Source organism: Mus caroli, chromosome 2 (genome assembly GCF_900094665.2).
Source record: "Mus caroli chromosome 2, CAROLI_EIJ_v1.1, whole genome shotgun sequence".
Taxonomy (NCBI): domain Eukaryota; kingdom Metazoa; phylum Chordata; class Mammalia; order Rodentia; family Muridae; genus Mus; species Mus caroli.
The window spans coordinates 149,004,055-149,018,478 of NC_034571.1; the positions used below are offsets into that span (position 1 = coordinate 149,004,055).

Here is a 14,424-nt window from a genome sequence, read left to right on the forward strand (position 1 = left end):
TGGCCTCGAACTCAGAAATCCGCCTGCCTCTGCCTCCCGAGTGCTGGGACTAAAGGCGTGCGCCACCACGCCCGGCGATTTGTTTCTGTTTTGTTGGTGGTGGTTGCTTTTCATTTTTGGTTGGTTGGTTGAGTTCTCATGACAGGGTTTCTCTGTGTAGCCCTGGCCATCCTGGAACTCTCTCTATATATCAGGCTGGCCTTGAACTCAGAAATGACTGTCTCTGTCTGCCAGTGCTGAGATTAGAGGCGAGCACCACCATCACCTGATGTGTCTGGTGTCTTCACATCTTCTCGGCCTACTCTAAGTGAGAACTTTGGGAACACAAATGAGGCAGGAAGGTGGAGATGAGTTTGAATACACCAGGCTACCTGAAGAGATCTTGGGAAGGGGGCCACAAAACAAGCCCTTCACAGGAGCTGCTACACCAGGGTAAGGGCCCTGGTAGGGAGCTCAGAGGGAGACTACCACAGAGTGATGAGGTGGTGCTCTGGGTCAGACTCAGCCTTAGAGAAGAACTGGGCTTGCCAGTCTGGTTCTGGGGACTGGTGCCTTGGCTGTGGTGTCAGTTCTGGAGAACCCACACATTGAAGAATCCATGACTTAGGTGATCACAGCTCCACCAAGGATTGAAGAGCCTAGGCTATCTAAGGACCCCAAGAGGTTCAAGCTATCACATATGCACCCATGAGATGATATAAAAAGCCAGTAGGAACGACTGGGGGTCATGATAGTGGCTGACACAAAGCTGGAACACTCTGTGAAGAGAAGGAAATAATTTACAAATAAAACCTCCAACCCAATATGGCCTCCAGATGAGGAACAGAGGAACAAACTATGGTGTGTCCACACGGTAAAAACTTACTCAGTCATGAAAGGAACAAGATCCTGATGCCCAGGCAGCATGGGCACCATGAAGACACCATGTGAGCCAGGCCATCCTGACATGGCAAGCACTGTTGTGTAACAATCTCCTCCTAGCTTAAAACATTCCACCCTATTGGAAGTTCCTTACACAAGAAGACAACTCAAATAGATTCAGGAAGTTCCTGAAACTGACCAGATTCACTAGGCTCCTTTTCTGCCAGAATAAATATTAAGAGCTGAGAGTCCTTCTCACATGACATGAAACTGAATTCCAAGGATTCTTAGAGGAGGAAAGTTGCACAGAAGACTCTGAGAGCAGATCACCTGCCTGGAAGAGGCTTAGACCAGAGTTGCTAAGAAAGGACTCGCTCTAACCTGTTGAGCTGCCTACAGGTTGTGCTGTGTGCTCCAGGTTCCCAGCTTTTGTGAGCTGTCACCTGTGCTGGGGTAAGCAGCTGTCTGTGAGTCATTTCTGGTAAGTAACTCCCATAAAACCTGTTCTTTCACAATGTTGGACTATGGTGGTATCCGTACTTTGGCTTATCATGGTATCCCTATCTGAGGTGAACAGATGTATGTGTTTTGTCTCCCCAGTAAAAGTTTTGTCACACAACAGGCACATAGAATCAGGTTTCATTTCTACAAAATGTCCAGACCATGCAAATTCTCAAAGATGGAAAATATATTACTGATATCCCAGAACTGAGGAGGGAGTGTGGGGGGGAGATGGGAAGAGGCTGCTAATATGTGTGAGGGTTTTCTTAAGGGTGAAACAAAAAGGTCCTGGAATTAGGCAGTAGGGATGGATACACAACTGTGCAACCCACTAACTGTGCAGCTTAAAAGGGCAAACTTGGGCCAGCGATGTAGCTCAATAGTAGAGCATCTGGCTGGCACGGGTTCAGTTCCCAGCACTGCAAATAAAAAGGACAAAGGCAGACTTCATAGTATGTGAATTACATCTCAATAAAATGTTACTCAGAACCCAAAACTGGATCGCTGAGCACAGCAGCACACATCTGTAATTCCAGCACCTGGAAAGAGAAACAGGAAGGATGCCTCAAGTTCAAGGCCAGCTTGTGTGCATCGCAAAGTCCAGTCCAACCTGGTGTGCAGTTAGTTCCAGGGAAGCCTGGACTACATAGCAAGCCTCATCAAAAAACACATATGTTGCTGGGTGGTGGTATTGACATTCAAGAGGCAGAGGCAGGAAGATCTCTGAGATTGAGGTCAGCCTGCTCTACAGAGTGAGTTCAAGGACAGTCAGGGATACACAGTGAAATCCTGTCTCGAAAAACATAAATTAAAACAAACCCCACCCCTAAGCCAACCAACCAACCAACTAAACAAACAAACCCCAGCAAAGCCATAAGTCAGGTAGCTAAAGCCACGCCCCTCATGCTGCCCCATCCTCCTCCCCTCCCCAAGGGATCTTTGCCAATTGATGCTTCAGGAGCTCACTCTAAACCTTCAGCCCTGTGTTTAAGGTTGAAATAGAGAGTGCTATTTATGACTTTCTTTCCTTCCTATGCTTATTTGATTCCGTGGGTTTTGTTTTGTTTTGTTTGTTTGTTTGTTTCTATAATAAGCACTTCAGACTGAAGAAAAACCCCCAAAGCATCTGGCATTTTAAAGGACTATATCTATGCAACATGATCCTGCACATTATAGAAGCCCTGTGTGCAACTGAAGCCCATCTTTATTTTTTAAAGACACAGAAAAGCACAGAGAAAGACCCAGAAAAACACAAAGCAAACTGTTAACCCCAGGTTAGGCAGATGAGCAGGGGGGCGGCCTAGGAAGGCTTTCGTTATTTTGTATATGTTTAAGCTAGATCTGTCATTTTGAATAAGATTCCTCAGTCACATGGTGAAGGTTCAGAGAGTACAAAAGAGGAACAGAGAGAAGGAGCCGGTCCCGGATTCCTGCCTCGGAATTTGCTGGAACCTTCCTTAGGGTCATGCCAGGTATGCGTTTATGGGCTTTTGTGGCAGGATTTTTGCCTCATTAAGTTTATACTGCATTTTAAATTTAAGGAAGCATTACACAAATACATAAAAAATAATGTGTGTGAATACACAGAAAATCCTATGGGAAGTGTGTGTTCACCTCTCAAGTAGGAATCCTAGAGTGGTAAATTGCAAGAACCTCAAAAGGATTCTCCTTGGGGCTTAGCTCATTCTTTAACTGTTGTGAGTCTATTGTGGGCAGAGAAGCACCTAATGTCATTTCTGTGTTCTCTCAGAAGCCTTTCCAGCAGGAAGGCTAAGGCAGCAACCTCACAGAATGAAAGCAGGCAGAGAGCTCAAAGCCGTGCCTGGGGTTGGGTTGGGGGACCACACTAGAGCGGTTCCAGTCATCCTGCCTTGGACTGGACCCTCTCCCAGTACATGGAAACCATCTGGGCTCCTACACTGCCCTGAGCTTAGGAGGGAAATCAAGGCAGACTCCGAAAACACAAAGACTGCCCTCTCTCTGTTGAGTGGCAGCTGGCCAGGTGACTGGGGGACTGCCTTGTCCCTCAAGAGAGCCAAGGTCTGTCAGAGCCCTTGTCTGGCTCTAGGCCTGTGGACGGTGTACTAGGATATCAGAGAGAAGGAAGCCATAAGGTCCAGGAGGACCCAGCCCAAAGGCAGATTCCCCACTCCTCAAGCCACTATTAGCAGCCTGGGTGACAGCTCTGAGAATCCCTGGCCCAACCCTTCCCAGCATGAGCCTGGGGCCTGTCTTCCCCAGAAGCCTCCAGGCAGTGCCCTAAGTTCAGGAGAGAGCTGTCTAAACTCTGTCCCCTCTGTCCCCAATAGCTCCTGAGCTTCCTGGCTGCCGACTCAGGAAATGTGGAGGGTGTCCATGTAAGTCTCACTGAAACCAGATTGCTATATGCACAGAACTGACCACAATGGGACCTGGGTTGGGGGAGCATCTCTAGGGTGAGGCCAAAATGCCATGCAGACAAGCCTTATAGTCCCCTGGAGAGACCACCACTTGGGTGGAGAAAAAAATTTTAAATTTTAAATTGTATAGTGTGTGTATGTATGCAGGTGTGGTGTATGCGCACACACTTGTACACACATGGGAGCCAGGATGTCGGGTGTCCTGCTTTGTCTCCTTGCTCCTTTGAGACAAGGTTTCCCACCGAGTCTGGAGGCAAGCAAACCCGAGCCATCCTCCCGTTCCTCAGTGCTGGAGCTATAGTCTGCTTGGGATCATGCCCAGCTTTTTATGTGGGCTGCGGAGATCTGAACTCAGATCATCATGCTGAGTCAGCAAGGTCTCTGAGCATTACAGTCACCCCAAAGCCAGCAAAAAATAAGTTTAGACCCAACAGTTTTCAGCGTAGCTGTTCCTTCCACGTACAGCTGCCAGCTCTGTGGGGAGAACCCCTGTGCGAGGGAGGCAGCAAAGGCTTCTCCAGGCCCACAGCCAGTGGCTGGTTGAGATGGTAACGATAATGGTACACACTGTGTTTAGCAAGCGCCTATTCTATGCTGAGCACTTCCCAGCCTCATTTAATCTTCACAAACACCCCCAAGTTGTAGGGGCTGATTTTCCCTTTCTGTAAACAGAGCAAGTGAGCATTGAGCTGCTGTGCCATCTGCCCAAGGTGGCAGTCACTCTCAAGGAAACAGCAAAGCCAAGATTCCATGCCCAGGTCTACGTGGCTCCTTGGCTGGGTTTGCTCTGCAGCTCACACACTGGGGCCAGAACACACTGCACAGCAGGAGAACCAGGCTCAACCCCAAGTGGCTGGAGGTGCTCGCCCCACCCATCAAGAAGGAAAGCCAGATGAGGAATCACAGATGCAGGCTCTGGAAAGCCCCTTGATGAGTCTGGAGCAGAACGGCAACTCTGTTAGGAGTGAGTGTGCGTGTGGGAGACCCAGGGCCCGGGGTTTGAATCCCTTACATATCTTTCCCCCGGTCTCATTCACAGACAATTCTACTCCTGTGTACATACCCAAGAAAAACACACACAGGGGCTGGTGAGATGGCTCAGTGGGTAAGAGCACCCGATTGCTCTTCTGAAGGTCCAGAGTTCAAATCCCAGCAACCACATGGTGGCTCACAACCATCTGTAACCTGTAACGAGATCTGACTCCCTCTTCTGGAGTGTCTGAGGACAGCTACAGTGTACTTACATATAATAAATAAATCTTAAAAAAAAAAAAAAAAGAAAAAGAAAAACACACACAGAATCACAAAAGCTTGAACATGTCCACCACAGCATTATTTATGACAGCAGAAAAGCAGAAGCCACCCAAATATCAAATATAAGGCACTCTGCCCACCCAATGGAGCATTACCCAGCTACGGGAAACAAACAAACAAACAAAACCGGAGGTCCTTCAACATGGATGCCCAAACTCTGAAAGCCTTGTTCTAAGTAGTAGCACCCACCACCAATGATCATGCATTGCTTGATTCCAATTTAATGCAGTCTCCTGATTGGAGAAATTATTAGAGACAGAAAACAGGCCAACAGTTGCCAGGGGCTACGGGGAGGGGAGTGGAGAGTGACTGCTAACAGGTGTGGGGCTACTTACAAGAATAAAGGGAGCTTTCTGGAATTCGGTCATGCTGATGACAGCACCCCGATCTATGAAACAGAACTGTAAAATGGTGTATTCTATGATCACTGAATTAAAAACTGTGATTTTAAAATGTCCAAGGAGTAGTACCTACAAAGCATGGACAATGGGGAGTTAAACGGCATGACGGCACATGGGCAAGGCTGGCAGTGGTGCCTGGTACAGGGTAAGCTCTCAGACACAGCGGCTGTGTTAGGACGAATCACACTCTCACCCTGGCTCTCTGCCTGCAGACAAGGGAGATGATAGTGGAGATGAAGGGGCAGCTGCCTGCCGTTAGATTCTGAAGCGGCAACCCAGCTGGGCCACGGTGCCACCGCAGACAGCAGTGAGGACATGCCACCTCCTCCCTTCTGTCTCGCCAGGAGCTGTCTCCATAGCAACAGCATCAGCTCAGGGCAGGGGCTCCTATTCCCAGCCGGGTGACAGCATCACTTCATCATCTGTCAGGATGGAAAAGGCAGATCCCAAGGATAAGACTGTAGCTCTGGCAGAAGTGCTGAGGGACCCTTGTCTCCATAGCAACCATGTCAGGAAGGAGAGGGAGGAAGAGAGGGCAAACAGCAAATAAACAGGCTCCAGAGCCAGCACCAAGCACTGGGGGGCTCCATCAGGCTTCCCAGGAGTGAAAACCAATGTCTTCAGCGCCTACTCGGTGTCAGGGTCCATTGTGGGATCTTTACATTAAAACCCTAAAATCTACATTTAAAGGTCCACAAAGAGGCATGGTGAGAAGTCAGTGGGCAAAGGCGCCTGCCACCAACCCTGATGACCTGAGTTGGATGCCTAGGATCCAGGGTGTAGAAGAAGAGAACCAAGTGCTTCAAGTTGTCCTCTGATCGCCACATGCCTATAGTGGAGCACATATGCAGACAGAGACAGACAGACAGACGGACACACACACACACACATGAAATAAAGTTTTCAAATGTTGTAAAATTTTAATCTCACAAGTAATCCCTAAGTACATCATGGGGTTGTTTGTTTGTTTGTTTGTTTGTTGTAAGACAGGGTCTTGCTATGCTATCCCAGCAGCTTTTCCATACCTAGACATCAGCCATCTTCTCCCTCAGGCTTCCCTGTAACGGGACTGTAGACGTTCTCATCATGTCCTGTTTAAGGACTTTCTCTTGGGGCACTGCCTCATGTAGCCCAGGCTTTCCACACACTTAGGTAGCCAAGGATGACCCCAAGCTTCTACTGTAGGTCATGTCTCTAACTCCTGGGTGCTGGGGTACAGATGTGTGGAGCCACGCCCATTTTATTGGGAACTGCATATTGAGTCCAGGAGCTCACTCATCCTAGGCAAGCGCTCTACCATCTGAGCTACAGTGCCAATCCATTTTTATTCTATTCTTTGTGTTTTGAGAAAGTCTTACGTTGTAGCCCAGGCTGGCCTCACATCACCGAGCCCAGTTGGTTCCTAACTACTGGGACTGTACATTCTTCTTATTTAACGGCCAGGGACCTGAAGAGATGGCTTGGCAGGTAGGAACACTTGCTGCTCTTGCAGAGGACTAGCTCTCGTCCCAGCTCCCTCACTGGGCAGCTTACAAACACGATAGCTCAAGTTCCAGGGATTCCAATGCCATCTTCTGGCCTCTGCAGGCACCAGGACACATGTGGTGCACAGTCAGACAAGCAGGCACACACATATACCTCCCCCCCCACACACACATACACACATACATACATATACACACACAAATATACACACACATATATATACATACACACACACACACACACACACACACACACACACACACACACATACAGAGAGGCAGGCAGGCAGGCAGACAGACAGACAGACACACTCTGCAGCTCAAGCAGGCCTAGCACCTCCCCCTTCAACCACCAGGCCGTTTCTTAATTTCCTTCTCTGGTTTACAGAACACCTTGGGGAGCTTGTCATACAATACACATTTTTCTGCTTTTTAACATGTGGTGAAGGTTAGATGATATAAATGTATCATTTTAAACATTCTGTTTTGTTTTGTTTGGTTTTTTTTTTTTTTGTTTTTTTTGAGACAGAGTTTCTCTGTGTAGCCATGGCTGTCCTGGAACTCACTCTGTAGACCAAGCTGGCCTCGAACTCAGAAATCCCCTTGTCTCTGCCTTCCAAGTGCTGCTGGGATTAAAGGTGTACACCACCACTGCCCGGCTTGAACCAGGCCTTTTTTTAAAGACAGGGTCTCACAGACCCCAGGGTAGCCTGAATTCCTAAGTCTCTTGCTTTTGCCTCCCAGGTGTTGGGACAGTAGGTAGCAACAACACACCCTGCTTAGATCACAGGCACAGTCTGCCTCCAAACCCTTTCATTACCCCAAACTGAAACTCTATTCCCACCCCCCAGCGAGCCTCGCTCCCTCCTCCCCCGCCCAGCAGCTCTGCTCCCTGTCTTATGAATCTCATTCACTACTCTGGGGAATCTCAGATAAAGGGAACTTTACAATATTGATTCTTTGCTTTCCAGCCCTAAGGCTTGAACCCAGGACCTCCCATGTGCCAAGCACATACTCTACCTCTGGGCTGCATTCCACAAACTTCTTAGTGATCCAAAACATCCTCTTAAGCTGCTACTACTGGCATACTGACATCACAGAGGAAGAAGCCGGGACTTGGAGGGGGAAGTGGCTGCAGACATGTCTCTTCTGAGGAAAGGCTGGGGCAAACTCAACAGGCTGCAGCTGAGTGCCTCAGTCTCCCTATCTGTGCAAGGGGAACAGGCTTTGTAATGCCCCTCCTTTTCACCATCGCAGATGAAAGCGACAAGGTGGTGTGTGATGGTACCCAGTGCATAGGTAGCCCGAAGCCAGCAGGAAGCCTCCCACCCAGCTCCACAGCATGGTGCCCTCCACAGGAGCCCACAGGGCATCTTTTCCCCTCTCCACCCTACATGGCACTGGCCCATAGCACCAACATGCCCAGTGGGAAGAACAGCCAAAAGACGGCTCTGCCCTGGGGACTGTGATGTCTCAGTCCTGAACGTCTGGCATGCCGGGCCTCTTGGGAAGCAGGTGGGTGCCCCAGAAGAATGCAGCCCGGGACGCCTCATGAGCAGCCAACCAGCTGAGGGCCAGCTATGCCTCTGGGGCCAGAGGCCACCTAGTGTTTGAACTGCTGACCTCACCAGGAATCAGGAGTTACCCAGGCTTTAAGCATCACCCGGGCTGACGGCTTTCCACTGTGAAGTCCCCTGCACCCTGCATGACCTTGAGAATCTGCCTCACTCTTCCTGGCCAGCTGCTGCTCACTCGGCCATGGAATGTCCACAGCTTTGTTGGGCCTTTGTGGAGGCTTCTGAGATAAACTGTCCTTATGTGAGCCTGACACACAGCTGGAGAAGGTTACAGTAGAAGGAGGGGCTGACATCACCATGGATCTGGAAGTCACATTCGGAGACAAAAGTGGGAGACCTAAGCCTAGCATCCTTTTTTTTTGTTTTGTTTTTTCAAGACGGGGTTTCTCTGTATAGCCTTGGTTTCTCTGCGTAGCCCTGGCTGTCCTATAACTCACTCTATAGAGCAGGCTGTCCTCGAACTCAGAAACCCACCTGCCTCTGCCTCCCAAGTGCTGGGATTAAAGGCATGATCCACCATTGCCTGGCCCTAGCATCCTTCTTAAACCAAGTGGCCACAGCACACTAGTCCCTAAAACATCTCCACACAAGCCAATCAGTGGCCCTGTCGGTGACCAGGGAACAACTGCCAAGCCTTATAGACAAGGAAACTGAGGCACAGGGCCAGGCCCATGCTGGGCATTGCTGAACATAGCCTCAGTTAGTCCCAGAGAGAGTAACCAGGGTTGAATACAGATTAGGTGCTCAGCAAATGCTGGAAGGTTGGATGGAGAAACAGCGCTGTCAAGGCACAAGGGTGCCCGTCTCAGTCCACAAGCAACCAGGCAGCGATGTGCATCGCACCGGCCCCAGCTGGGCTGCCGCCCTCACCTCTCTGGGACGTTCCAGCTCCGTCTGTAGCACCTGCTTGGCCAGCTCTGTCTCAATGAGCCTCTGTCGAAGCCCCTCGTTCTCCTCCTCCAGCCTCATCCGCTTCTTCTCCACCACCTCCAGCTCCTTGTGAAGCCGCATGGAGATGTCCTTAGAGACCTGAGCCAGGGTGGGAGAGAGACAGAGGGCATGGTCAAGCAGGAGGAGGACACACCTCGAGTCTCAGTGAGCATCTCTCCTCGGTTACAGTGTCAGAGAGGTCTAAAGTCTCACTAAGAGCTGTGAATCTAGGGATTATCAGACCCGATCCCAGGCACTTCAGCTCCCAATATGTTGCCCCCTCTCCCAAAGCTGTGATGATCTTTTTTTTTTTCTTTTTAATTTTATTTATTGTATGAGTGCTCAGCTGCATATACATTTGCCTGCCTGAAGAAGGCATCAGACTTCCCTAGAGATGGTTGTGAGCCACCATGCGATTGCTGGGAATTGAACTCAGGACCTCTGGAATAGCAGTGGCTCTTAACTAATGAGCCATCTCACCAACCCCTCTGGTTTAGTTCTTAAAGGAGCCTTTATGTTCAGCCAGAGCTGTGCTGGAGTCTGAACCCAGCCTTGCTTCTCTCTGGCAATCACTCTACCACTAAGCAGTACTCCCAGCCCTGTCTTCAAAAGAGCCTGAAAGGGAAGAGAACTGGTTTGGAAGCCCAGCACAAAACGGACAGTGTGTGCTCCTCAGCAAGTCATTTCCTGGCCTTGTGCCTCAGTGTTCCTGACGTATAAAATGGGCACAGCAGTAGCAGAACACTCTCAGGGCCGACAGCAGGATCACATCAGCTATTGCTTATAAAGCCTTCACCCAGTGCCTGCCACAGTGAGTGTCTGGTGACTCGTGGCTGCTGCTCCCCGGAACCGAGGTCCAGAGACAGGCATGATTTGCTGGAGGTCACAGTGACCCTGAGGCCTGTTCTGGGATAAAGAACATGCTAGAATGACACAGGCTGGGCTAGTGTCCAAGCCATCCCTTAGATGCAGCTCACAGAACAGCAGTCTCCAATTCCAGGTCCAGGCTCAGCAGGAAAAGCACCCCAAAATTGGGAGGATCCCCTCAGTCCTGGCCCTGCTGCTGGGCGTGGGAAAGCAGGGCAAGGGGGCTGAGGTGGGGTGAAGGAAGCCCTACAGAGCAGATATATGCAAATAGGTGCCACTCCCCACGTAGGCTGGGTCCTGCTAACTCCTACCCACTAGATGCTAGGCTTTACTGAAGGTCAGAGCAGAAGTGACTTTCTCAGGGTCGCATACAGTGGGCATGGCTGGGCTGGGCTAGGACTCCCTGGGGTTTGGAGGAGCCTGCATAGTCAGAGCCCCCTGAGGAACCCGAAAGCCTGGTCAGCCAGACCTGTGTGGCACAGACAACCCAGCACTCAAGGCTGCCAATGTCGGAAATGACCGCGTGTCTCCTCCCTCTGGAAGGGAAGAGGCCCTCCCTGGCTCTGCCCTCTGCCTGGGCCCAAGCCCAACTTAGCACAGACCCCTTTGGCAATGTGCAGGGAAGGCCAGGAAAAATAACAGTTGAAAGGAAACTGGGCACAGCTCTACTCTCTCCTCGGCCCACTGCCCCCTCTAGCCTGAAGCTCTCTGAGGACGCCAGGCAGAGGCCCACAAGCCTCCCCTGTGGCCACTGTGGGCCACAAAGCTTTCCCCACCCTTCAATAGCAAAGAAAAGATTTTGCAGAGAAGAAAACTCGATTCAAACCCAGTGCCAGAGTCCTGAACATCTGGAGCCTGCATCTGGTCACCATCACATGGGTGGATACACTGTTCCCGTGGCGGCAAGAGGGAGCAAATGCCATAGTGGGTGCTTGAGTGGTGGCTGGAATCCAAAAGGTGCTCAAAAAACACAAGGCTTCTTATTTACTATTATTTTTAAATAATTCAGTCTATTTAGTGTATAACAAAAGTTGTATTGATTTCATAGTTTCTTGACCTGTTTTTGATTGTGTAAAATATTTAAGGACTCGCTGGGCAGCTCAAAGGCACGAGGTCAAGGAGCCATCCACACAAGGATTTTGACTTTTAGCCTGTGCTGGGAATGGTTAGACTTTTGTGCACACTAGGCAAGTACTCGCCCACTCAACTACATCTCCAGGGACACAAAAAAGTTTTCCTCCCCAGGAGAGACTTGAGCTTGCTACTAGTCAGGGATGGCCTTGAACTTCTGATCTTCTTGTCTCTGCCTCCCAAGCGCTGTGCTAATCCTATGCCATCTTGCTTAGTCTATGCAGCATTCAAGACCAACCCCAGGGCTTCGTGCCTGCTAGGTAAGCACTCTGTCAGCTGAGTCACAAAAGCATTGTTGTTGTTGTTTAATGCATTCCTACTGCTTTGCCTCTTTGTATTGGTTTTATCCACCTTGGCCCAGGCCCAACTTTGGGCTACTAGGTCACTCAGGAAGCCCTGTCCTCACCAACATTCCATTCACTCATTCATTCATTCATTCATTCATCTCGCCTTGGTACTGGGGTAGAAGTGGTAAACCACAGAGTCTAGGGCCACGCCTATCTGGATTCATTTAGATTTGTGTTCCAGCAGCAGCTCAGGGCTCACCACACACTGAATGCCTAGAAATGCTTGTTGGGTGGACAAACAAATCAAGACCCAGCACAAGAAAAAGGAGGAGTGGCTGTCGGAATACATGTGGGAGCGGAACCTGCCCTAGCAAGATGTCGGGCACTCCCCTCCACAGCCCCTACCCCACTGTCCAAAGAGGGTCACTGGGGCCAAGGGTCGTCTCCCAAACATGCTTCCATTGGGGTAGGAAGTGCTCTGTTTCCACCATGGCCTACCTGGGAAGCCCATCTGGTCACCATCAGATCCAGAGACCATCAGAGTTCCTGGATCCTCTCCCTTCTCCATGAATTCCCTGTCCCCAGGGCCACATGTTAAGAAAGCACCCATCAGGCTGGAGAGATGGCTCAGTGGTTAAGAGCACTGACTCCTCTTCCGGAGGTCCTGAGTTCAAATCCCAGCAACCACATGGTGGCTCACAGCCACCCGTAATGAGATCAGATGCCCTCCTCTGGTGTGTCTAAAGACGCTACGGTGTACTTACATATAATAAATAAATAATAATTAAAAAAAAAAAAAAGGCCAGGCATGGTGGCGCACGCCTTTAATTTACCCAGCACTCAGGAGGCAGAGGCAGGCGGATTTGTGAGTTCGAGGCCAGCCTGGTCTACAAAGTGAGTTCCAGGACAGCCAGGACTACACAGAGAAACCCTGTCTCAAAAAACCAAAAAAATTTTAAAAAAATAAAAAGAAAGAAAGAAAGCACCCATCCCCTGGGAAGCTGCAGCATTCTAAACAGAAGAGCCCACAAGCTTAGATCCCTGCATCCAGTGCCTTGAAGCCTCCATTACAGTCCGGAAGAAAAGGGTACCATGGCCCATGTCCAGGCCCAGATTTCCAGTAGTCCCAGGGCCCTGGCCTCTCATGGGTCACTTATAGCATCTCCAGGCTATAACCACAGGCTCTTCTCACCCTCAGGACATATTTCATGACAGCTTTGAATCCCAGAAAGGAAAGGGCAGTTGTCCAAGGTCACATGACTAGGAAGGTAGCAAGCATGGGTCAACTCTGAAGCTGATGATGCCGTAGAAGGGCAAGCTTGAAGGACTACCATGACTAACAATGGCCTGTCAACAGCAAGTTCCAACATGGCTTTCTATGTCCAAAGAGCCTGAAGGGCCTTGTGTGCCTGTCTCATTGAGCCCCGAAGTTATAAGCAGGGAGACAAAGAGGAGAGGCAGCCTTGGACACATAGCAAATGCCTAAAGCACAAACAAATGTGCTCAGCCATGAGGTCACTATTCACAGTGCTGGTCCCTGCCAAAGGCCAGCAGCAGCGGTGGCCCCCAGCTCCTGGGTAGATCAGTCTCTGGGCTCTGAGCCTGGGATTGCAGTGCGTCCCTGTGGCTCTGATCTTCAAGGAGAGAGATGGAAATCATAAGCAGTACCTCAGGCCAGGCAAGCATCCTGAGGCATGTGTGACCAAACTCAAAAATCACATGATGGGTGTGTCACGCCATTCGACACAGAGGGAAACTGAGGCTCCAAGGAGGAAGTGATGCAGGTCACCCAGGACACAGAGCCAAGGCCAGAGCATCCTTATAGAAGGATGGGGTACATGTTACTGACATGTTCTGGGGCTCTCTACAGGAAAAGCAGTGGATCCCAGAGTCCCCCAGCTGTGGCTCCTCCCATCACGTGCTCCGATGATTGGTGCCACGCCTACCACACAGGACTCTATTTTGTAATTTCATTTTATATTCATGACAGTCTCTATAGGGGGCTGGAGAGATGGCTCAGTGGTTAAGAGCACTGGCTGCTCTACCAGAGGTCCTGAGTTCAATTCCCAGCAATCACATGGTAGCTCACAACCATCTGTAATGAAATCTGGTGCCTCTTCTGGTGTTGAGGCATATATGTAAGCAGAAAGCTACAGACATAGTAAATAAAGGTTTTTTTTTTTTTTTTTTTAAGTCTCTATAGGGTACTAAACTTATCTCCATGTTCCACAGTGGAAACAGGATCAGAGATTGAAGCAGCTTACCCAAGCCCACGCGGCCATAAAGTGGCCGGACCAGCCTCATGCTAGCGGGTCTCCCGGTTGAGGGTCGGAGATCTTGTTAACTCTGTGGACCAGCAAAAGGAGCCTCGGAGGGTGGGTTGTTCTGGGGTGGCGGCTGGGGAATCTCACTAATAACATACCAGCTCAATAAAACCACCAGAGCTCAAAAGCCCTGCAGGGCACAGGGCCAAGGAGCCTGCTGAGCAGGAGAGGAATCCCTAGGCATACCCCCCACCCCCCGTCCCCGCCCCCAGTCCCTCTCCACCTGGTTGAGAGGTGCCTAGGGGAAGCCAGGGAAGTCAGCATTCTGAGGACCTCCATAATTGCCTCTAACATCCCCAGCACACTGGGAGGAAGGGTGATGGCAAAGCCGTGCGGCCCGCTAAGACA

At 50.1% G+C, this 14,424-nt stretch overlaps 1 protein-coding gene across 1 annotated transcript in view; it reads right to left on the bottom strand.

Annotated features, from left to right (window-relative positions):
* Soga1 (suppressor of glucose, autophagy associated 1) overlaps positions 1–14,424 on the bottom strand; it is a 63,836-nt gene that overhangs the window by 29,106 nt on the left and 20,306 nt on the right. The window contains exon 3 of the mRNA XM_021156739.2: positions 9,408–9,566. Within this exon, the coding sequence (XP_021012398.1) occupies positions 9,408–9,566 (159 nt within the window). The remainder of the gene's footprint in view (positions 1–9,407; positions 9,567–14,424) is intronic.